Source organism: Barbatula barbatula, assembly GCF_947034865.1.
Source record: "Barbatula barbatula genome assembly, chromosome: 12".
NCBI classification, from domain to species: Eukaryota; Metazoa; Chordata; class Actinopteri; order Cypriniformes; family Nemacheilidae; genus Barbatula; species Barbatula barbatula.
In genome coordinates, this window is record NC_136775.1 from 19,595,018 (window position 1) to 19,620,375 (window position 25,358).

The 25,358-nt window shown below is 39.2% G+C and overlaps 1 protein-coding gene across 1 annotated transcript in view; it reads right to left on the reverse strand.

Annotated features, from left to right (window-relative positions):
* lars2 (leucyl-tRNA synthetase 2, mitochondrial) overlaps nt 1-19,088 on the reverse strand; it is a 43,943-nt gene extending 24,855 nt beyond the window's left edge. Inside the window, exons 1-7 of the mRNA XM_079468736.1 lie at nt 18,878-19,088; nt 17,688-17,924; nt 11,949-12,077; nt 6,308-6,399; nt 6,105-6,165; nt 5,704-5,793; nt 5,247-5,390 (exon numbers count right to left, since the gene is read on the reverse strand). Coding sequence (XP_079324862.1) covers nt 5,247-5,390; nt 5,704-5,793; nt 6,105-6,165; nt 6,308-6,399; nt 11,949-12,077; nt 17,688-17,888 — 717 coding nt within the window. The 5' untranslated portion in view covers nt 17,889-17,924; nt 18,878-19,088. The remainder of the gene's footprint in view (nt 1-5,246; nt 5,391-5,703; nt 5,794-6,104; nt 6,166-6,307; nt 6,400-11,948; nt 12,078-17,687; nt 17,925-18,877) is intronic.
* Nucleotides 19,089-25,358: the final 6,270 nt, after the last annotated feature.

Below are 25,358 nucleotides of genomic sequence, written 5' to 3' on the forward strand. Positions count from 1 at the left end.
ACTTTTTTAGCAGCTCTTCAATATGAAACCAACTAAACAGCGTGCCTCTATGTGTGCATCAGACTGTGTTGTGCACGTCAAAATAAAATCAGCCATCATAATGAATAAATGTAATTCGGTATTATATTATGAAGTATGTATTTTGAATCCTTATTCATTCAAAATGCTATTTATTTAGATGAAAATATCAATTATATAAATCATGAATAAGTAGTATAATATTAAATTATATGAAATAATTTTTTGTTATTTTGCTAGGTTAAAAGAATAAAGTATAAACTGAAATTCCTGGGATGTTAACACAACTTTTGCTCACAGATTTAAAGGCTGCTATTGGATTTTTGCAGGTAATTACGTGCCTATGCATTACTTTGCAGAAAGCTTATAATGTACTTGCTATGCACTGACCCAAGAACAAATTGCGTGTTGGAGACTGAAATTGGTGAATAAAGTGGTTTATTTTTGTGCACAAAAAGTATTCTCATCTCTTCATAAAACGAAGGTTGTACCAGTCACATTAACTATTGTAATGATGTCTTTACTAAGTTTCTGCGCCTTATGGGGGGTCAAAAAAGGTCTTGGACTTCATCTTAATTTGTGTTCCAAAGATGAACAAAGGTCTGACGAATGTGGAATGACATGAGGGACAGAAATGACAATTTTCATTGTTCGTTAACCTAGTCCTTTACTTTTCAGTATGGAATAAAACGTATTTAAATCAGGCTCTACGACAGGATTATTGAAAATATGTTTGGACTGGGAGACATAATGAACCATCAAGACATCAGACTGTCTCTGTAGTTTAAACTTACTTGTTAGTAACGATTTAAGTACTTCTGCTCATGATCAATTCATTTCAGTTGTTACATTTTGTTATCAGTAGTTTTTTTCAAATATTTAAATAGACTACTAGGACTTCGCTTTGGCACATTTTCTCAGTTAACAGACCTTCTATGTTTCGTACACACCAGAATCAGAATATAAAATAAATGGCCTGATAAAACATTAGATTTTAACTTTTAATATTCACTAATATTCACATTCGACTAAGCTCAACTGATTAAATATTATTTATTTTTAAAAGTATTGTCTGGACCTCCGCCGCAAAGAAAATAGAGACTACAACCCCCCCCCCCAAAAGCCGTAAACCTAGAACATTCCATTTATAACATGATTTGAGTTCATTGAAGATTGATAAAAGCTCTGATTACATGAAAATAATAGTCATCCTCTTCATAAAGGTGCCATTATTGCCATAGAATGGATAACTGTTTTTACCTAGGCATAGATAAATAATAAGAGGACTGTACATGGAAATTACATATTGTGAGCCTCAAATACCATTCTGCCATACAAAGACAAAGTGCAGTAACTACACATTAGGTCAAAATTAAGATTGGGTTTGAAATGGGCTTTGTAACATCTGTTCTGTCTTTCGACCAGTTTCCTGGTTAAATTTTTTGTCCCGTTTCAGAGAAACAAGAGTGTCTGGCTGCAATGACTGGCTGGTGTGAAAACTTAGCATTTTTCTCAGTTTTCACTGATTGTGTAGTTACCTCCTTAAATCATGTGCATGAAAAAGACCACTGAAAATGAGGCCAAACCCAACATTACACTGACTGTTACGTTACAGTCGGGATGTAAGCCCCCAACATTGCATATGCCCGCCCATGTTCTAGGCAAGCCAGACGTGCACAGCCGAATCATCGGAAGTTCTGCAGGTATTGAGTCATGGGCGATGTCGACCAAAATTGACATCGGACGATGTCTACAGTGAAACCTCGCGATGGACGATGACATCATTGTCTTCTTTAAACAAGCTGTGACGTTATGAATTGAAACGGGTCTAGGTGTGAGCTGCGCAGTTATAAAGTCTGACGTGTCTGATCTGTATCGTGCGAGATTATATGCCCCTTTAGCCTTCTTTATATTTGTTTACAATCCAATTCGAAGTACAGAGCAGCGAGAGTCACATGACGAAAGTGAAAGGGACATTTATTTTTAACCTGGGGATGCCGGCTCCGGAGGAGAGGCCGGCCGGACCAGATTGAATGCCTGCGCTGACAGCGACCTCTTCTTCCGCTTCTTTTTGCTGCGGCCCCTAGAGCTAGTGGCAGGCTGCAGGAATGCCGTGGGGGGTGTGGCTAGCTCCGAGGTGGAGGAGTCCGAGGCCATCCCCCAGGACACCCTTTGACCCCCCTTGCCCCATGACGCAAGTTCCCGGGATGCACAGCGCATGGCGAACCTGACCACGTCAATGAAGCGCAGGCGTCTCAGGTGTGAGGGGTTACTGGAGGCAGCCGCCAAAAATTGTGGCTAGGTCCGCCTCGCCGAAACCCAAATGGTGCGCTTCCACCAGGAAATCCAGAGAGTATTCTGAAGCTCAGGAGCATTGTGGCGTCTTTCAGATGCGTAAACGTCGTCCATGGCCTTTGGTTACTGCCTGCTGGGTTCTCTTGTGGCTCGTTTGTTCTGTCACGCTCAGGGAACGATAGAACCCAAACGCAGGTAGAAGGTGCAGGAGAAGCAATTATTGATCTAACAAACACAGAACAAGACCCACGAGGGGGTAAAATAGGAACGACAGAAATAATAATATTACGAGAATTTACTTTATTAATATCGGATCCAATATTGACTGCACAGCACTACTTTTAATTTTAGTCTCCCTGCAAATCCAGCGTCGATCTGTGGCTTGTTCACAAAGGAATCAGAGGTGAAATGAAGCGAAAAAACGTGACATGGAACGTCTCTAAAAATAAACTTCAACCAGGCATTACGCATTACTAATGTCGGAATCCGAAGGATGGTTATGCTGCGACTGTGTTCTTCCACAAGCAGGCACTGCACAATATTATATATAATATACTTTCTCGCTCTATCTGGTTCCGCATAGCTTGTTTTACTTCAGTACGGTCATCCGCATGGGCGGGGCTAGAGAAGAAGTAGTTGTGGAAGCATTGCTCAACCTATAGATAGGTGCATTCCAGGACATGCTGTTCACTGAGCCTGTTGTCAATAACAGTTGCTATTTCAGTAACAAGGGCGTTTTAGTTCTGACACTTACAGGACGTTCGCTTGAAAACGACTACCTCTTACATAATAAAAGCTTGTGTTCAAATGTAGGTATTAATTCATGACACCTTTAACTCTTTCCCCGCCATTGACGAGTTATTACGGCAATTGTTTTTTGTACTGTTGTACAGCTGGTGGCGCTGTAACAAAATCTCTGAACCTAGAACGTATTGGTTTTTAATCATTGTTCAGAGTCTAATCTGGGCGGAGTCTTTAAATCTTTTTATTATCTCAGCTGTTTAATCAAAGTGATGCATTTTTGAAGAAATCTACCCAGATCGAAGGGTGATTAAAAAAAGAACAAAAAATAAGTTTAAAAGCAGAGACTCTGGTCTTATATTTGCTATATTGTTTGTCCATATATTTGTTGCAAAAAATGTACTGTGAGCCATCAAATTGGAGAGAAAATATTAAAAACCGCCGGCTGGTGGGGAAAGAGTTTATTATTGATTGGAAATATGCTGTTTAATTGTGATTTTTGCCAGTACATTTTTTTAAATATCGGACTTCCCCCATTCATGTAGATAGGACTGTGGACTTGTGTGTGGATGTAAATTGCTGCCCAGAGGCGTTGCAAAAATAACCACAGAGTAGCACACCCGTGAACGGACTTTAGTGAGCTAGTGGCATGCGCCGCGCAGCGAGACAGCCAATCAGAGCAGAGCTGGACGTTAATATTCATGAACCTTATGTAATGATAAACTTTTTCATTCTAGGGACAAATCCTAGGGTTGTAAACGGACATGTCAAACCACTTCTGGATCATTTTTGCACTTAATAAAGCCAAATACCTTCTATGTAGATATCAGAGAACAATTCAACATATTGTATCAATTTATTCTTTGGCATCTTTAACAAGCCACACGGGTACATTGAAGTTATTTATCATAACTGTAGCGCAAAAATATGTGCGGGTTTGCAAGTTTCAATTTGTAATGTAATAGGGAAAGTGGCAATGTGTTTCTGTATTCAAATGTACTTTTCTATAGCACGTGACATGGTTACTACAAATTGTTGCTGTTCATAGAGGGAATAAAATAAGGTTTAAATAAAGGTTTTCAGCATAACTATACTTTACATATATTTAATGGTTTTCTGCTGTGAAATGCTTGATTCAGACGCAACATTTCCATCCAGCAGAATTCAGGCTTTCGAGCCCAGACAATCGAGCGATTCTTTACACATTTCAGATGGAGTCAAGTCAGAAACCCTTAGATCAGTGATAAATAGTGAGAGATTATAGAGAAAGAAAGAATGCAAATAACCTTGTGGACAAATGTATCGTGTGTAAAAGCATACTGCAGGTACAGTATATTAGTTTCGATTCCTGATAAAAAATGATGTCACTTTAGCTAATATCTCAAATGATCACGTTGTTCTGGACAATTATGAAGATACCCTGTCAAAAGACCTAAATGAATCATAACATTAAAAAAGCCATACGACTAGTTTTATAAAGTGACCTTTTAGATGAAAGTATGTCATCCCACATATTTTTGTACAATTAAATGCCACTTTTTTTTTTGTGACCTTTCAGTCGTTCTTGACTACTGGATACTGCGAACATTTCTTTAAAAAACATTCACATGCTTTTGAATGTTTTTCAATGATTGTTTGAGTGTTTTTTGTTAGCACCTTTCTCAACTGACTGACTGAACAATTTACTAATATTAAATATCAGAAAGTTTTACTAGAACAACCATACATGACCTTGAAATCAGCAGGCAAACCAAAATGTATTCTGACACCCCTCTGACACTATCACAGCTTATTCGCTAGAGTTCAGAAAAAGGTAATAAAATATGACAAGAACTCAGAGTTAAACTGAGTCCGAACAAATTCATCTTTATCTTGTCGGATAACTTTGATGGAAAGGTGTGTAAGGGATTAGGTTAAATAGCTGTCAGCTGTTACATTTACACAAATACCAAATTAGGACAACCAATTACAAAGCATAACACTTAAGCAAAACATGGTCAGGTCAAAGAGTCTAAATATTTTGTTCCACATTTTTTACACTTCACAGTTTACTTTATTTTTCTATCCTCTCTAACATAATTCAAAATTGATATCTGGTGTCTGAATTATTTATTATTTCGACTGTACGTTCCTTAAAACCATAAAGAATCTGAGTCGGTGGCAGATATCTTCTTGGGGTATAAGTACTGTACCTTGGCATAATTGGTGGTTTTGATGAACCACTGCTTAAGAAGCTTCTGTTCCACAAGGGCTCCAGACCTCCACGAACAGCCGTTCTCATCCACTTGCTCATCTGCAAGAACTGTCTGATCTACTGGGTCCCAGTTAACCAGTGCCTGTGTACAGTGACCGCAAAAATATTCACACCACACTTCAAGATTTATGAATGTCAACAAACCGGACAACAAACCGACTGTAATGCAAATAGCATCATTTTTTTGCAGACCAAAGATGTCATTATTGTTATTGATAAATGGCTGAATCTCCAAATATTAACTTCATCTAGTATTGCATCATTGGGTCTAGCCAGTCTTTGGTTGACATGCTTATAATTTATAAAAGATATTTGTAAATTGTGAAATATGACCAAAAGCCAGACATTACACAGGCTGACAAATATATAATCATTACTTAAATGCACTTTCTTACCTCTTTCTGGTAGGCCAATCCAGCCTCAAACAGTCTTATAAACAGATACTGAGTCCACTTATAATAGTCAGGCAGGCAAGTAGTGATCTCCTGTTAAAACATCATATAAGACCATATTTAATCAAAAGGAGTCTGACGTTTTGGAAACATGTTTGTATTTCACAGCTTCCATAGAAATCAACTATTTCTTCTTTCTTCAAGCCCTATTTCTTCTAGCAGAAGAATGGTTTGTGTGCTTACCAAAAATGTTTCAATGCAAATGTGTCCCCAGTATTCTATTGTGTAGTGACCATTTTATGAAAGCAATAAAATGGGACCGTGATCACAATGACAGATAGGAATAATTCACCCAGGTTAATCTGAGTTAAGGCTGGGGACACCATCCACCTCCACATACTCACCCGGTCCCAATTAAAGCAGAGTCCCAGGCTGTCTAACTGCTTCCTCATTGACTCGATATTGCTGTAAGACAAAGAGAATATGTATAAAATCATAAGAGGTATTAAATAACTTGCGCACTGGATCAATGAGTGTGTATAGTTGGCTGGATTAACATTAGTCAGGTTAGTGTTTGTAGACAGTTTCTAGTCTGAAAGGTTGGCACCTTCTGGTCCATTCCTCTGGGTCCAGGCCTCTCTCAATTGCTGCATTCTCAGCCGGCAGACCAAAGGCATCCCAACCCATTGGATTCAACACCTGCAGGTCAAAAAACATCTTACCGTAAGTAATGTCTTAGCCTATGGTTGCTCTAGTAACATTTATTAAAAAACTCTGCAGTAACTGAGGAGATGACTTGAGCTCCACTGCTTTACTGCTATTGGTAGTCGCTCACGGAAGTCGCTTACCATTTGCATAAAGTTGAGCATGGCTGCCTCCGAAATCGTCTACTTCCATACTATATAGTAGGTGAAAATGATGTCATGCATAATACAGTATGTCCGAAACCTCAGTATGCAAAAAGCAGTAGGCGAAAAATACCCGGATGGTCTATTACTACCGCCGAGATTCGTGAGGATCGGATGGACACTTATGTATCCCATGATGCCACCGGAGCTGAGCAACGGTCCAATTTCAAAAGTAAATCAAATAAATATAGAGGAAAACATTAAGGTGGACGTCCGTTTTTAATGTACTGGAATTGCCAATAAATTAATTTCTCGTGACTAAATTATGATTTTATCAACGCTCACATGTAGGTTGTTGTTATACGTCATAGGTCACAAAGCATACGGGTAGTATGACCATCAAACATGGCGGGCGCAGTATGTCCGAAACTTTTTCATACTACTCCCACTTATACTATATAAAACGTACTGTTTTAACAGCCAATAGGTAGGTACATATTCAAATTCAGTATATACTGTCACAGTATGCGATTTTGGACGCAGCCAAAATCTCACCTTTGTCGCATCGCTAGACACGCCCACTTCCTGATGGCAACGGTCACCGTCGCCTGCTCTCCGTTGAATGACATCGCCTCGCATTGTGGCTGGTTGTCGGTGCCGGTTTAAACGCACAGTGAAGAGGACGCGTGAAGATGTGTCTCTGCCAGCCAGCTCGTGCCAGACGAGCCTCACTTAAACGCCACCAATCCTAGCTACTACGCCAATTTACATCGCACCACACACACAATAGTAACTAGAACTTGTCCTTATATACGGTCAAGATGTAAACGCAAGAACAGATGACATATTTTCTGCCAAATCAGAGTGGCCAGTCTAAAATAAAAAATCATTAGCCTTACCGGAGCTAATCAAAGTACGGTAAGAACAGGGGTTTAAACACAGATGTTATGCACTTGCTAAGAAATAAAATGGAATTTCTTCAAAAAAAAATTATAATCGGTTTAAATTCTCAGTTTACAGAATTGAATTGCTCCAAATTCCAAAGGACTTTCTTTTCTCTCGCTAGGATTACAGACTCAAATGTACGAGTTACAGCGTACAGTATGTGACATGCTATAACTCAGAAGAGATGAGCACTCAAATGTAATTAATTTAATGCATACTGTATTCAGATTGGTCTCAACAGCCATAAAGAGTGCATGTGTGCCAAGGAGTCGGGTGTTTAATGGAGAATGTAAATGGAGGGCAGGAACTCTTTTAGAAAAAGCATCATCTATATTTCACACTAATGTGAAGTCATGTCATTGTGCCCTCAGCCCCAAAGTCGATCACAGAGACGAGATAATAGCATCTCTATATGCTTCTGACACACTTCCTTCAGGTCTCTATCTGACTCAAGCTGCCTCTTCCTTTCTGTCTCACAGGTTAAGATCAGTTTGTGGGATGAGATTCTTTAAGAAAGACTAGAGTTGAAATGTAAAAAACAGTTGTTAGAAGGCAAAGTTATGTCATTATTCAATCACCCTTACGTTATTTCTGCTTCAATTTTCATGAACTTATGAACAATCCTTGGGGGTTGGTTACCTTAAAATGAAAATTCTGTCATCATTTACACACCCTCTTGTCAAAAAGTCAGGTTTGAAATGACAAGAGGGTGACTAAAGGATGACAGAATTTTCATTTTTGGGAGAACTATCACTTTAAGGGTCCATGCACACCGAGGACAATAACTACAGCTCTAAAACATTGACGGTCGACCTCATTCAATTTGAATGTAAAGGTCATGTGAAAGAAACTTTTTGCTAATCTTAATTATAAAAACACCAGTTTATACAGCAATGATCGTCTGTCAAGTTCCAAAAATGGCAATAACCTGATACAGTAGAAGAACTTTTCGTCTCTTGAAGGTTGAAAGCTGGTTCCATATGAAAAACAGCTGCATAAAAAAAAAATCCCCCTTCGTATTCATTAGATATAATAACAACACGGGGGTTCAGAACAACATGAGTGTGAGCAAATACGGACTGAATTGTCATTTTTGTGAAGTGAGGAGAGCAGCGACAGAGCGAGTGCTGGTGAAGGAGATTCTGTATCCTTGGTAACCGGCTGCATCTCATTCGTTAAGTGAAGTGCTGAACATTAATAAATCCAACACGAGCAGCCATTATAATTCAGAGCCACACAACACACGAACCGTTATACCACATCTTTTCAGCTATAGACATTTCATTTGAGCACAAGGGAACACTTTCTTAGCGAAGAACTTAGAAGAAGGTCAGTCAGTAGTCTGGCGTTTTGTGTAATTCATCTCAAGCAACCACATACTGTAGAATTGCCTATGATGTAACAACCACAGAGAACAGCCTATAGCAACCACCCAGAACATTTTAACAGCCACAGAGCGATGGCAAACACACAGAACTCATTAGCAGCCACCCAGAACCGCCAGCATTGTCGCAGGTTTTACATGATTTCTAAATGCTGTTATTTAGGGTGTTTTTACACTAGGTCCTTTTCAGGGGTTTAAGTGCAGTTCACTCGATTTTTGACCCATAGGTGAACACAAAAAACTATATCAGACACTTTTTAAGGGTAGATGTTTAATTCATTTCTTCACTCCTAATCACCGCCTCTCTCTCTCTATATAGTACTATATAAATACATGTGCATATTTTTCTATTTCTACAGCTGTATATACTGTAAATGCTAAAATCTGTACATAGATCTTCATATTGTATACAACATTATTATTATTATATATATATTTTTTCTCTTTTTCTTTTCCTTACTACTACCATTTTATATCTTATTGTTCTTCCTGTTCTCATGTCATGCGTATATGTTTTTATGTACCAAGACCTTAACAAAAACCACAACAAATTGCGAATTGCAACCAACCGCTCACTCCACCGCTCCCTTTGGAACAGATATCGTATTTACGAAATGCGTTCTGTAGAGAAGTTTGTCCATTTAGGCGACCCGCGCTAGTTTAGAGTCATTTATGAATTGAACAAATACACAAAGAGGTCTGAGTCACCATTTCATGGACATTGTTGAAAGATAACTTTTTTGTGTAAAATAACTATTTACAACACTGTTTTGAGACAACATATTTCCTTAATATCCTTAATAAAAAGAAAACCTCTACATCTGAAAGCTGGAGGCGGTAGCGTGACTTTGTAACAAATTAAATACTGTAGATCCAACAGATGTTATTCATCTTGAATCAAAGCCAGAAATGTTCTTTTTTACCAGGTCTTATTCCCTTGAGAATCTGGAGGTGGAGGTGGCTACAGGTTTGAGCATGTACAAGTGAGAACTTCAATTACAGTTAACATGGAGACAGTTATGAAATACACTCATGTCTGTAACCAGTTTTGACAGTCCTGCTCAGAGAAAGCAGCTGTTTAAAAACTGCAAAGCCTGCACATGCAACATATGAGAACAACAATACAACAGTGGAAATAAAACTGAATAATATCTACAGTACTCTTTTATGCGTGGGTCGAATAAATAATATGTATCAATATACGTTTTATACTTATTAATTATTTAATACCAATCAATTGGACAAAATGTTACATGCTATCCCACTTGTGTGTCACTTTGGAAGATATCTATATCTGTTAAATGAATATAGCATGTAATAATAAGCATCCTTTTTATTATTACAATTCATTTTAAACATTGATTTTTGTTACATAATAACAATACCACGTATATAAGAAGTTTCCTTTTTTATATTATTTATTTTCTTTTCCTTGTTTCTATACTGTTTTTTCTTAAGTGTCTGCTCAATGTATTTTCTGCAAAGCTGCTTTGTAAGTTGTAAAACACATTAGAGAAGTCAATTACAGTTGAATGAAATATCCACACTGTATATAAGGTTTTAATTGTTGTATATTCATTTTACTGTTAAGGTATATGTCATAAGATATATGTCTTATTCAATATATATCTTTATATCTTTCAAGTAATTTATAACAAGGCAGATGTCACATGTTAAGATTAATAGTCACTCCCTCACTCGGTTCGACGGTCTGTTTCGGTAAAGCTGTCCAAACTGAACATTGTCAATTCCAATTCAATCCCCAGGACTACTGAATCAAGTCTCATTAAATCATCACAGAGTTAGTCCTGTGCTCACAACACACACCAGATGCTGCTCCCTTTGAGCAGACACACATTAGTCACGGAGAGGACAGAGATGGATGGTGGGATGATTGAAAGAACGTGGCGAAGGAGAAACCGAAAGAAAGAGAATCAAATAGGGTGTTCACATTTCACATGGTCAGTTCAGGGTCGACTTCACTCTGGGTCGTTTCATGTTTAACACAGTTCAATCTTTACCCCTGGTTTTCTTAGGTTTCGTGATTTCTTAACACACAAATGCAAACTGAGGGTTAATGTTTGGAATATATTGCACATTTATGAGGTTGACAACATTGATCGGACAAATAAAGCTAATATCTTAAAGACATGAATTAGCTAAAGCTGATCATGCGTATCACACCATCGGTCAGCGATTCACATCCCTTAAATTCGTCGTCCTTGGTGTGAAAGAGATTAAAGCATGAGGCAAAAAGCATGAAAACACTGAAACTGTAAAACAATCTGCACACAGTTGTACAACAAGAAAAACGATCAGGAGAGATCTTCACCAGGTACACAGCAAAAGCCAACACAAGTGTTTTTTTCACATTATTGTCCAAATATTATCAATCAAGGTATCTCAGGATCACTCTCCCTCACTATTCAGTTTTGTAATACTGTATTTTTAAAATAACATTTTGCCATTATCACCTCTTTCAGGTGGTCCGACATGTCCAATACACTGTATACATGTTGAGAGGTTGACTGCTTTCATTGTATGATAATCCACAAGAACATCTGTGGTTGTCAACGATGTCCACAGTCAGATGCTTTCTCGCACAGTCAGGCATCCCTGTGCACAGTCTGAAAAGCCTTCATTGATTGTGGTGCAGTGCACAGAAAGATAGTTCGATGCATGCACACTCTAGTAGGCTTGTGTATTACTACTGGTGAGATGAAGCAGACAGCTAAAGCATACTTCTTTAGTATTCATTATTCTTCTGGTGACATGAGCTGCAGCCTTGTGAGAGTGTTTTTTCAAAAGGTACGAGGACGTTGTGAACATGTTGGCAAAGTTTGAGACGCTCCTCTAATTAAAAAGATATATTCACACCGCATTCACTCTTCAGACGCCTCATAATTATAACACACTATTCCACAGAGACCTTAAATGCAGCTTTCACATACTCCATATGAGCCTGTGTTTTGATATGTCTATGTGTAGGTGGATGAATATAAAAACAAGGCTGGGAGAGATGAAAAATCCTGAAGTGTTTTTATGTGCATGTTTCTGAGCGGTAAAATTACCTGATGGCCTCTCATCCTCTGAAAATGGCCGATGGTGTCGCTGATGGTGTACACCCTTACGTGACCCATGTGCAGATGGCCTGATGGGTACGGGAACATGGAGAGCACGTAAAACTTCTTCCGGGAGCTCTAAGCAGGAAAAGCAAAGAGAGTTCCTTGAAAACCTTTTTAGCTTGATACAATTACTACAATGAAAATCCAAACTAACACAAGATTGTCTTAAGTCTGCCTGTTGACCTCTCTGTCTCAGTTAGGTTCATACATGCAGTAACACTTTATGTGGTTTTAATGATTCATGGTGGCTTTGAAGGAACCCAGCGTACCAGGCTGCATTAATCAGCACAGGTCAAAATGGACTTGAATTATTCAGCAGCTGCCAGAGGCGGGGCCACATTTTACATCTCACCAGCATCTCTCTCCAACAAGCCCTCAATATAGGCAGATCAGCTGTGATGAATTCAGTACATAAACACTTCAGCTCAGGTCTAACCGAGCCACTATATATGATGTAAAAATACACAACGCAACCTTTGTTTTCTTAAAAAACAGCAACTGTACAAGAAACCCTTTTTGGAGTCAGAATTTGTGAAAACAAACTGAATGTGAGACAGGCAGTACACAGAATAGCTGGTTAAACAATGACAAAGCGGAGCAGACAGCATATGGAAGGTAAGCTGCTTCACTCATGTCTGGGGAGTGAAAGCAAAAGGTGTTAAATGGTCTCGGTACAGGGTCAGACTATTTATAGAAGAGATGCCATGAGAATCTTCTCGCAGAACTACCACAGCAGAAAATTTTCATTATGAGACTCTTTTTTTAAGGTATAAAAAGGATCCATCGGCAAATCCAAATTTAGCCATGATTCGCAATTGGATTAAGGCAGAAAATATGCTTTGCAACTTTTGCAAATCTTACCAAAAATTTAGCAGTTTAGAGAAATCTCCAGTTCAATTCTAAGGGACATTCTGTAAAGATTATCTGGGTGAGCAACTGCAACCGAAGGGGACATTCATCAACTAGATTGTGTATACTCCACGTACATCCGGAAATGAGAATTCTTACCATGAGAAAAATTTAGTCTATGAATGATTTCAGTGATAAATGCAGCCATCAACAGCAGCTCCACAAGATAGGAAGTAACAGGCTTTTAAAGCAATAGTCAGGAGACAGATGGCTCTTAATTCTTGCTCTAGGGAACAGTACTGAATCTAGCTGCATAAAAACAAACTGATTGACCACGCATAGCGTTTCTGGAATGAGGGTTGTTTATTACAGCTTGAAGTTTATTCCTTTTTAAAAAAAATTTGGGGCTGTTCGCCTTTATTCACAAAGGACAGTGAAAACTGGTATCGGAACATGACCCGGGTCAGACTAGACTATCGTTCCCATGAGCCATATTATATAGATTATATCTTCTAAGGGCTGAGCGGATGATGCGAGAGGGATAATGCGCATCGCGAAATTCAAGTGACCGAGAATGGACAAAAGCTTGTGTTTGGTACAGCGGGGGTTGGTTCTGAGAGAAGAGTCGACTAAAATCGTTCTATAGATTTCTTCCTTTGGCAAAGAAGCATGGAAAAATTCAATGGGTCTTGATGCCTAAAAATTCGATGGACCTGCTCAGTCCTCAGGTTTTGTCTTGGGCGAGGGGGAAGCCGAGCTTCGCGGACTGTCGAAAAATGTGTGGCTGGGATGAAGTCCTGAGGCGAGATGATAAAAAAATCTAATAGGTGAATGAAAAAGGGCATTGCATAGTTGTACATAAACTTTAGGAGGATGGAGAAATTTAATTTTATGCGCCAACGTATGCAGAATAAATGCCAAAAGTTTAGGTGAATGGGCATGACTTTGAATGTGGAGGTGATATCGACTTCAGCTATCCAGGCGCCTCGTCCGACATTTTTGATCGATGTTGTGATGGTGAAGAGAAAATTCCACGAGCGGAATGAGGCTGTTAATGCTTGCAACAAGTGAGCCGTGAGATACTTTTGCCTGAGAATTTCTGGATTGCTGAGGGGGCTGATGCTGAAAAAGGTAAAAGGGGAGCTTCGCAGGGGCTAATAATGAAATTGGAGTCAATCTTTTTTTTAATGCAGAGATCGAACGTCTCTGGCTCGGTGAGGGCGGACTGGGGATTAGGCCAGATAAGGCTTTGAGAAAGGGATCTCATGAGAGACCGGACAGGAGATGAAGTAAGTAAAGTGAGTTTCAGGGTGGTGGGACAATTCTAAAGACAAGCAAGAAACATTCACAGGAGTCGACAGATAATATTTAAGTTTTTTACTGGAAGCTTAATAACAGGGCATACTAGGCGGGCATGAGCACAAAAATTGCAGACATGCAAATAGCAACAGCGCTACCTGGCGCTTCTGACTGCATTAAAATTGATCGTGAGCACAGGTGGTTTGCTGCATCAGGCAGGGGTGGACGATTCGACTGGCGTGGAACGTGGGAAGTAGTCTTATGAGCGAAGTTGGGCATGGGGGGAGGGAATGGGTGACCAGAGGGCATGCGATGGTGCTGTGGGCTACAGAGCGACAGACCGTGCATGAAATATATTTAAACACTAGGAAAACCCTGTTGTGTAACTCAGTGTCCCTGTTGTGTAACTCGTTCCACTGTGCCACCCGGATGGTTATGGTAAGTGTAGAAGTGTGATCCCCATAAGAGAGCATAGGCTCCGCTACTATGGCCAAAGGAATGTAGGTAGGACCGGAAGCCGGAGCCTGTGTCGCTCATGGAGGGAACCTCTTGCTAGAAATCAACAGCGGCGCTGCAAGCAAAGTGCTAGGAGTGGGGAATGCTGGGAGGAAAAGGGCTGCCGCTAAGACAAGGTCACCGGTGGAAACATGCTAATGCTGCCAGGGCAGCTAGCTGTGTTAGCTAGTGACTCGCCAATGGCCTGCGGTGACGTTCTGAGGATGGATGGCCAGGTTGAGAGGAGGGGGTGGATTGCCCGGCCTGAAGTATGCGTATAACCTGAAGTATGACCTGGCTTGTAAGCAGCTTTCAGCAGTGGAGACAACCTTGGTGAGGGAGCCTCTGCCTGGAGGCGAGACGTGGAGGCCATACAGCTCCGCCTTGGTCATCCGCCTGCTGAAGTAGACGTCCGGGTTGGAGAGGGCCAGGACGGTCCATGTCTCAATTCCTACACTGGAGAAGGATGCCCTGTGCGGCGAAGCAAAGATGAGCTTCAGTGCTCTGCTGTGAGGGGCACAGAGGGGTGAGGAACGTCATTAGTGACGGGGGTCTTAGACATGTGACAGGGTATATGACTTAAATATCCTAAATATACACGTCATTGCTGAAGCTAATCCTTGTAATAGAGGACAATGGTGTCTATAATCACTAGTGATTCATTTAAATGCTTCCATCAGTGGCAAAACTTATCCGTGATTGTGTGTTTATTTATGTCACACAAACAATGTGGAGGTAAGGACCATTTCAGAAGCTGCATATGTGAGCGGCATCCAGCAGCACATCTCTATCAACAGCAGCAGCATGTAGGATGTCAATCATAGTGTAGCAGTGGGTGGTTACACTGAAGTCCACACCTACTCAGTCAGTGGATGTGAAACAGGGTGGGAAAACGACTTGAAAATGCCTGGAAAAATGTAATCCCTTAGGGGCAGTTTCCCAGACAGGGCTCAAAGCGGCACTACGTAGGATTGGCCTCTTTGTCGCCATCTCAGTTTGTAATTGCTACTACAGGTGATGTGCGGAGGTATTTTCTTTACGCGAGTTGTGATTCGGCACGGCTCAACTGCGTGGATGAGTTTGATATTTGAGTCGTGGCCTGTGACACCAGTGAGAATCTTCACTGTACATCAGTAGCGCATAATAAACACAGATAACATGGCAGATAATATAACACCAAACAAATAAGAACCTAAATAGGTTCTTATAGGTTGACATTTATCATAATGAACATAAAGAGAGAACGAACAACCGATGAAACTGTTCCTGTCTGTATAACCACAACAAGGGAGCTTCGGTTTTTGTGTTGCCTATTGAAATATTGAAATGTTTTACCTGTTCAGAAGAAATACCTGTATCCCTTTTATATCTTTCAGATCACAGAGTTCACGCCACCTTTGAAATGCCTTGCCAAAGTCTAATCACATTAACTTTATCTTTGTAAACTGTCATCACTTCGTACTTTCTTGTTTTTCACAACTGATGAATCCCCAGATGTCACCGCTGCTTGCCATTTAAAAGTAAAAGTATTAAACCGCGCCATAAATAATACTAAAAGTTGTATAAAATCCTACCCAACAGTTGTGAGTACACGCTAAAAATCGGCTGTCACGCGCTGGCTAGAAGCCGGATCCTCTTCATTCTGTGTACGAATGTGACGAAATGACGCATAGATGAAAAAACACCAAAATAAGGATCTCCGGGAAAGACGACCCGACAGGGCAAATTACAAACCATTATTACAAGCTTTTCGTGGTGAATCCCGCAAGTGTAGTGACACCATTTTAAACACCGTTCTTTCCACTACTTGCTCAATAATTGGTTTTAGCTAATTTTTAAGGAAAATATTTTACAGACTGCCACTTTAAGCCTAGTCCCAGACTACGTTAAATGTTAAAGGTGTCATAATCGAAAACGAATTGCACTGACATATCTTAAAATATCAGTGTGATTGTTTGGTCTCAAGATGCACACCAGTAATGTTTTATTGTAAAGTGTGTTTTTAAAAACACCTAAAGAAATTCTATTTTAACCAAGGCCTTGTCCTGTTTTAAAATAATCCCTGTCCCGGAAACCGTCCCTTAATGTTTTATGTTTCTTTAAATGTAAAAATATCCTATTTAAATATTATAAACAATCTTGTCATGACCTGTTGAATGAATTGGACAATGTGAAGTTTTGTGAGCCCCTAAAATCAGGATTAAGAACCACTAAACTCTAGAGTGCATTAATGCAAAATATATTATAATAATATCAATGCACAAATTTGGGTCTGTTTATCAAACATAAACGTGATATTTGTTATCAATGTTAAAAGGAACCTTGGGCATAGAGAGTATGGCTTAATATATTAACAATGGCATTGACTCTATAAATGTGAAATTAAAAACCAGTGTAATAACTGTCAGTAATAATAGGATTCATAAACTTAAAAAGTAAAATATTTTTACTTGAAGGCCGCCATATTTTTGCGTCAAACTCTGTGATGTCAAATGGTTGCCATCATGTTCTCCTAACGCTACAGCGAAGCACATACGTTTTCCATATATAAAAGTAAAATACAGTATGAGACGTCAAACATACGATCAGATATATAAATACACAGGGACAGTATGTGGCGGTATGTCCTATTGACACAAGCATGTATAGTAAAGATAAACCGAGAGTGTATACACCTAGATGCCTGCATGTACTAACAGTGGCCAACGTTAGCAAATGCATATACTTGTACGCAAACCTAACACATAACCTTCTCGCTATTCCCTCTCCCTTTATACTAATGCACTTGCGACAACTAAAGAAATAGAGATGACAAACCGTTTCCCTTATGTATAGTTTCTGGCCGATAGTTAAATGCTAGTTGTATAACTAACAAAGTTAGCTAGCATACCCCATACACCAATCCAATGGGCACTGTGCTGAATTTTAGATTAACCCACGGAGGAAAATCTTCAGGATTACCTGAAAAGTTTGACTCCTGAAAAGTATAAACTCTATGTCACATAGGGGATCTGCTGAATTCTTCATTATGGCACGACTCACCTGGTGTACTTCATCCCTCTGCCACTGTTCCTGGATGCGTCCGTGCCACCATTGCTCTACTCTGCGCCGGGTCTCTGCTCTGTAGTCCCGCTCCCACACAGCCGTTTCACTAAACAGACTACGGACGTTGACCCTGATCACCTGGGCATCCCGCACCCGCCTCAGGGGGCAAGCACCAAGCCTCCAAACAGAGATCAGCATGATTCTGGGACGTTGGAGGTATATAATCAGCTAGAGCTGGAGGGAAATTGAAATTAAAGAATTTGATACACTGTACATAAGGGATAATGTGCAGGCAGCCGGTTGTTATCGACGAAATAAGCCCTGACAATGTGATCCGTTTAATCAGCTGTAAATATAATGTCATATTTGTTTTTATAAGATATATTTACAACTAATTTGTCAAAAAAACATTTGAAAAATACATTTGCTTTCCGGTTATTAGTTATAAGAGGCTGTTATCTGGGAATATGAACCTGCAAATGTCGCCAATCAGAATCAAGCATTCCAACGAGCCGTGTAAAAATAAAAAAAACGATATCAATTCAGTCAATATCTCAGTATACAACTTGATTTAGATTAAAAGGACAGATTGGTATATAGACAGTGTGTGTGGACCTGAAATCACTGTTAGCAAAACGTCAGCAGCCTTAACCAACAGACTCAGATAGTTATGGCTGAATCGTAACTATGGCAACACGAGACAGTGTAAAGTGGCAATAAACCGGTCCCCTTGGAAACAAATGTTTTAACACCTACAAAAAAATGTCGAAGATAAATATAATAGACCAATATTATGTATTAACACATTAAATGTAGGAGGGTTTTGTGAAAAGGTCCAATTAAGAAATATTCTTCATTAGGGTGACATATTAGACGACAAGTGTTTCTAACTAAGTTACACCATAGATGTTTGACAGCCGCCCACTAGCTCACACAAACTCAAGGTCTGATGTTTGTGGAATGGAAGTGAGGGGCACAGCAAATAAGAAGTGTCATGTTGCTATGGTTACTCATCTTCCAAAGAGGAAAATTCAGTCTGATCTTGGACTTCAGAATAATATCGCAGACAACACAATGTGATCATGTGTGTCAATTTTAACACAGCAACATATAAATCCTGTATTTCCTGAACAGCAGAGAAAGAAACAAAGACATACAGCGCACGTGGATCATATGTAGTTACTTACAGAACGATCATCGACAAAGAATTGGACTGATACAGATAATGTGGGATCCTTCTGTGTGATCGGTATAACAGACATGTCAGCTCAAGGCTTCTCTCTAATGCCTCATAAACTCACATGACAAGACTCGAACCGCTTACAAGGGCGCCGCCATATTGTTCAAACTGTCAAAACTTTATTTAAACGCCTACATCTTGCGATCAGGAAAGTAATCGTTTTGGTATTTACACATTGGCTCTTAATGTGCGATTGAACACCACAATTCTCAACAGTAAATAATGAAATGAAATAATTAATTAATCCAATAATTAAATTGGGTATTTTGAAACATTCTGTACAAGTAAATAACAATGCAGCCTTTTATGATTATTGCAAACAACTATGTTTGAAAATAGACGTTTTGTTAAGCAAATTCAGACGGTGTTTTTGTTATTAATATAAAATATACCCTTAGGGTTTATTATGGATATTATAAAACATCAAAAACAACATTACAGCACAATCAAATTATTATTAATAATAGCTTACATATTTTGAACTGCATGTATCTTTTAAACTGACACTTAAACATGTACCTGTACAAAGAAATGTATTGTTGTATGTTATTTTGCCTTGTTACCTTAGCAACACTATCTTTCAATAGCAGATTGTTCTCAGTTGAAGGATTTAGATTTGTGGAGACTGCAGGCTCCTTTTCACACCAAATGTTTAAAGTGAGCTTCCTCTGTACGGTCACTGTTTTCTCAAATCAATATGTTTGCAACATGATTTTGCTTCCAAGAAGACTGTAGCAATCTCAGCACAATTTAACACATTTGAACATTTTAGAGTCCATTTTGCAAGATTTTACAATAATTACGTAAATAAAGTGTCAGCATGACATGGCTTGATCTTATGAAGTCTTGTATCATAAAATTAGTCATATAATTAACTACGATTATTCTTAAAACTGACATCCCTTTCATGAACTAGAAGGAAGGAAACAATTAAAAGCACTAAAATGTCACGAATTTGTAAGCAGAACCCAAGTGCAGGCAGCAATACGGGGTTAACACAGGGACTTATATATATATATATATATATATATATAAAACAGAAAAACAAAAACCCACGAGGGGGTAACAAAGGAGCACACAATAACAAACACGATAAACTGAAAAATAAAACCTCAATAAGAACTCAACTATAAAACACTAAGACGAACACTCAAAGATAAGACTTTAAAGTATTTGTCACGACAATTCTTCTAGGACAGCCCCTAGACCAGAAACTCAAGACAAGAGAAGGCAGAATCATGACATAAAAATCTAACGCCGATGAGAAGACTATTACTCATTTTATGGCATTTACTACATCAGGCAACATTATTATGGATTCCAATGTTGAGGCGAAACATGCGTTGCAAACATTCAAGATTGCCTGAAGCACATTGATCTTTTACAGAATTGTAGAATTCTGTATATATAATAAAATTGTAGGCTATACAAAAAAACATCAATTAAGGACAAACTGAACAAAATGTGATGGAGAAGAAAAAATGATCTCAGATCCTGACGTCTTTATACAGAGCCCGAGGCACATCTTTAGTATCATTCCTCAGTGTGAAAATCAAACAGATGGCCTGGACCCAACAGGAGATGTTGATAAGCGACCGGAACAGGGAAATGGAAATTTGGTGTAATTATAACCAGTTAGCTTTCTTACTGGAAGATCTTCATAACAATGAGGCAAAATCTCATGTAGTCATAGCAAACCCATCTGTACAACGTGTGCACATTGTTATTTTTAGATTAAAATGTATTATTATATAATAGGTAAAGAGACAAGTATCATTAAACGATTATCTAAAACATTGCTTTGTTTGAGGGGAATGACGTGCTTAATTCTGACTTAACCAATGCCCTTAGTTTATATCAGGACTAAAACTGACCAACTGAATCTCATTGTTTCTTGTCAAACTATATTTATTCAATATGACATTAAAATGTTTGATTTATTTATTTCCCAACATAAAATAGCATGCTTTGGTTATAGTGTTTGCTCTAGGAGACAGTTGTGTGATCTACAATCAGTGTTTTTGATGTTTCTTGTCACGAGTCCTGTGGTTTATCATGCTGACAGCTCCATCACTCCCCTGTGAACACAGCACATCATTTCTCTGCCCTTTCTCCTTCCTGCTTCGAATTAATTAATATTACTAATTAGAATGTTCATCATTTGGCTCCAGTCTCCAGGACGCGAGAAAAAGCTGGTGTACACAAGGGTACACGTCTCGAGGCTTCTGTGCAATACCTTGCTATTCTCTGCTTCTATGTTTTGGGATCAACAGAGGCTGCCTTGATGCTTGCCAGTTAGAAAGCGTCCAATTTGTCAGCTCTCTTTTCAGCTTGTCAGTAACCCATAGTTTATGTTCCAACTTTTAGAATGTTGGTCCATAAAACTCAATGTATTTTCAAAGACGGAAAAAGTTAGTACATTTTGTAATAAGAATAGATTACAATGCATTGTTGATCAAGCATCCATTATTGAGTCATAGTTCATTAGTTGAGCTATTGCATTGATTTCACGGAACGTCATTCCCATGTTGTTGGACTTCAGTCCATGTAAAAATTCAGCAGTTTTGTCGGTGCCTGTGGTCCAGTGGATTCTGTGCCGACATGTTGTGCTGGAGCACTTTGGGCGATCGGAGTTCTAGACCCAGCTTGCAGTATTTTCCCGACTCCAGTTTCCCTCTTTCTCATCCCATAGTTTCCCGTCTATCTCTCCACTGTCCTATCTATATATATGTAAAGAGAGATACATACAAATGTGTTTTTTGTAAGTAACCCATTCATACGTTGATTTCGGAATCTAAAACTCAGTGGTATGTTCAACAATATTTACTTTGTTTGAGGGGACTGGGATGTCCAATTCTGAAAGATAAAAATGTTTTAGATTAAGACTAATCCTAAATCTTCTGCGTCTCATGTCATTCGAGCTAAATGAAATTAAAAAACACTATGGGTTTCTTACCATTTCTTACCATTTCTTACCAAACGAAAAGACCCATAATTACATTAAGCCTAGGACCATTACAATATGTTCTTGTATGTAATTGTTTCCAATTTAAAAAAAAAATGTTTCAGTTCTTCTGAAGGTAGCCGTGCATGGGACTGGCAGTGGCAGATGTCATCTGCTTTCTGTGGTGACGGAGCGGCACAATTTGCCATTAGTGGCATGAAGAACATGCAAGACTATACGGGGACTTGAAAGGGAGGAAAAAAGCTTGACAGCCCATAACTAAGTCGGGTATAGATGTGTTTAGTTGCTTTGAAAGAGTAGGTTGCTCCTCAGAAAGCAGACGAAAAGTAATTAAAACGTCTTTTTCAGTTTTTAAATATAAAAAATAGGCCTAGTGAGTCCTTCATACGTTCTACTTTGACACAAGAGGCTTTTATCTCCGTTCTATTAGCATTTTTGGCACTGGAACAATTCACATTTTTACAGCATAATTAATGAACAAGAAAGTCATTTACATTTTCCTCTGTTCGCTGCCACACTCTGTGCAGCATATTTTATTTCAGGGGTCAGTATTCGGGAATTTAGGGGGCGTGTGTATGAGAGAAAAGGAACGGCAAGGTGCAAGGATGAATAATCAGTTCTGCATTAAAAACCAGCACGTCATGGCAGACGGGAGTTCCTCATTCAGGTGCAAATGGAAGATTACTATAATGTGTGTCTGCCTCAACCGTTGGCCATCGCATCAAACAGGAGGCAGTGCTCCAGCACTAATTAAGCCATTTAAACAACATTAAAGAACTTTATTCATGTTTACATACGTAAATGTTCCTCAGAAAAGCCCTTAGACATACACTTAAAGCGAATTGTACAGATGTTCATATGTGAATTTTACTTGGCACATTTTTATTGTTATGCATACGATTAAAAATGAATGTGTCCAAAAATACATACATTTTTGGTTAGATTATCCCTCAGGATACTTTATTTCACCAGGTGGGTCTTATCTGGCCTCGGGCGAGTGTCAGGTGGGAGACAAACTATTTTAATTAAAGCCCAGACTCAAAATGATGAATTTTCAATAGCAAACCATACAAATGAGTATGGTAATGCACATCTTTCATTTTTCAACCCAGTTCAGCCATTTATGCACTTTTTATCATATTAAAACACTTTCTTGCGGTTCAAAGTCAGTGAACTGTGAATACAGTATATGTAATATTGATGGGAATGCTCAAATATGTGCAGTATGTTGAGGAGATTTCAAAAAAGTTCAGAAAAATGTTGGGAATTTATTGAACGATTTGCCTAAAAACTTCCCTTTAGTCACATTCTTATCACCAGTCAAGATACAATAAAAAATACAGTTCACGCAATCATGATATGGACTTCTCATTGATCACAAAACGGCTCAAACTTCGGCCAGCAGTTTTATTTGCTTTCTTGCAAACGGTATACAGTGGTGTCATAAACTTAGAACCTACCACCTGCATACATTTAAAATGTCAGAGGGATCATAACAATTGCATTTGCTTTTTATTTAGTGCTTGCTTGGAAAAGTTAAGATAGTAACATTACATATAGTCCAAAAGACCCAATAGAGCCGCGTAATTACGTTACCGAAATAAGCCACTTCAAAAATAAAATAAGATGTATATAGGCTACATGGGTGTTAAACAACAGAATACAAAATGTAACGGTTTTGATAGGTTAACATACAGTGCACCCAGAAAGTATTCACAGCGCTTCACTTTTTTCACATTTTGTTATGTTACAGCCTTAATCCAAAATGGATTCAATTCATTATTTTCCTCAAAATTCTACAAACAATACACCATAATGACAATGTGAAAGAAGTTTGTTTGAAATCTTTGCAAATATAAAAATAGAAAACAAAAAAAAGCACATGTACATAAGTATTCACAGCCTTTGCTCAATACTTTGTTGAAGCACCTTTGACACCAATAACAGCCTAAAGTCTTTTGAGTATGATGCTACAAGCTTGTCACACCTATTTTTGAGCAGTTTCTCCCATTCGTCTTTGCAAGATCTCTCAAGCTCCATCAGGTTGGATGGGGAGCGTCGGTGCACAGCCATTTTCAGATCTCTCCAGAGATGTTCAATCGGGTTCAAGTCTGGGCCACTCAAGGACATTCACAGAGTTGTCCTGTAGCCACTCCTTTGTTATCTTGGCTATGTGCTTAGGGTCATTGTCCTGTTGGAAGATGAATCTTCGCCCCAGTCTGAGGTCCAGAGCAAGTTTTCATTAAGGATTACTGCATTCATATTTCCCGCGATCCTGACTAGTCTCCCAGTTCCTGCCGCTGAAAAACATCCCCACAGCATGATGCTGCCACCATGTTTCACTGTAGGGATGGTATTGGCCAGTTGATGAGCGCTGCCTGGTTTCCCCCAGATATGACGCTTGCCATTCAAGTCAAGTCAAGCCATTCAGGCCAAAAAGTTCAATCTTTGTTTCATCAGACCAGAAAATTTTGTTTCTCATGGTCTGAAAGTCCCACAGGTGCCTTTTGGCAAACTCCAGGCAGGCTGTCATGTGCCTTTTACTAAAGAGTGACTTCCGTCTGGCCCCTCTGCTATACAGTCCTGATTGGTGGAGTGCTACAGAGATGGTTGTTCTTCTGGAAGAGACATGCTGGAGCTCTGTCAGAGTGACCGTCGGGTTCTTGGTCACCTCCCTGACTAAGGCCCTTCTCCCCGATCATTCAGTTTGGCCGGGCGGCCAGCTCTAGGAAGAGTCCTGATGGTTACAAACTTCTTCCATTTACAGATGATGGATGCTGCGGTGCTCATTGGAATCTTCAAACTGCAGAACCTTCTCTGGAATCTTCAATGCTGCAGAACCTTTTCTGGAATCGTCAATGCTGCAGAAACTTTTCTGGAATGTTCAATGCTGCAGAAACCTTTCTGGAATCGTCAATGCTGCAGAAACTTTTCTGGAATGTTCAATGCTGCAGAAACTTTTCTGGAATGTTCAATGCTGCAGAAACTTTTCTGGAATGTTCAATGCTGCAGAAACTTTTCTGGAATCGTCAATGCTGCAGAACCTTTTCTGGAATCGTCAATGCTGCAGAAACCTTTCTGGAATGTTCAATGCTGCAGAAACCTTTCTGGAATGGTCAATGCTGCAGAAACCTTTCTGGAATGGTCAATGCTGCAGAAACCTTTCTGGAATGGTCAATGCTGCAGAAACTTTTCTGGAATGGTCAATGCTGCAGAAACCTTTCTGGAATGGTCAATGCTGCAGAAACCTTTCTGGAATCGTCAATGCTGCAGAAGCTTTTCTGGAATCGTCAATGCTGCAGAAGCTTTTTTGGAATCGGTCAATGCTGCAGAAGCTTTTCTGGAATCGGTCAATGCTGCAGAAACTTTTCTGGAATCGGTCAATGCTGCAGAAACTTTTCTGGAATCGGTCAATGCTGCAGAAACTTTTCTGGAATCGGTCAATGCTGCAGAAACTTTTCTG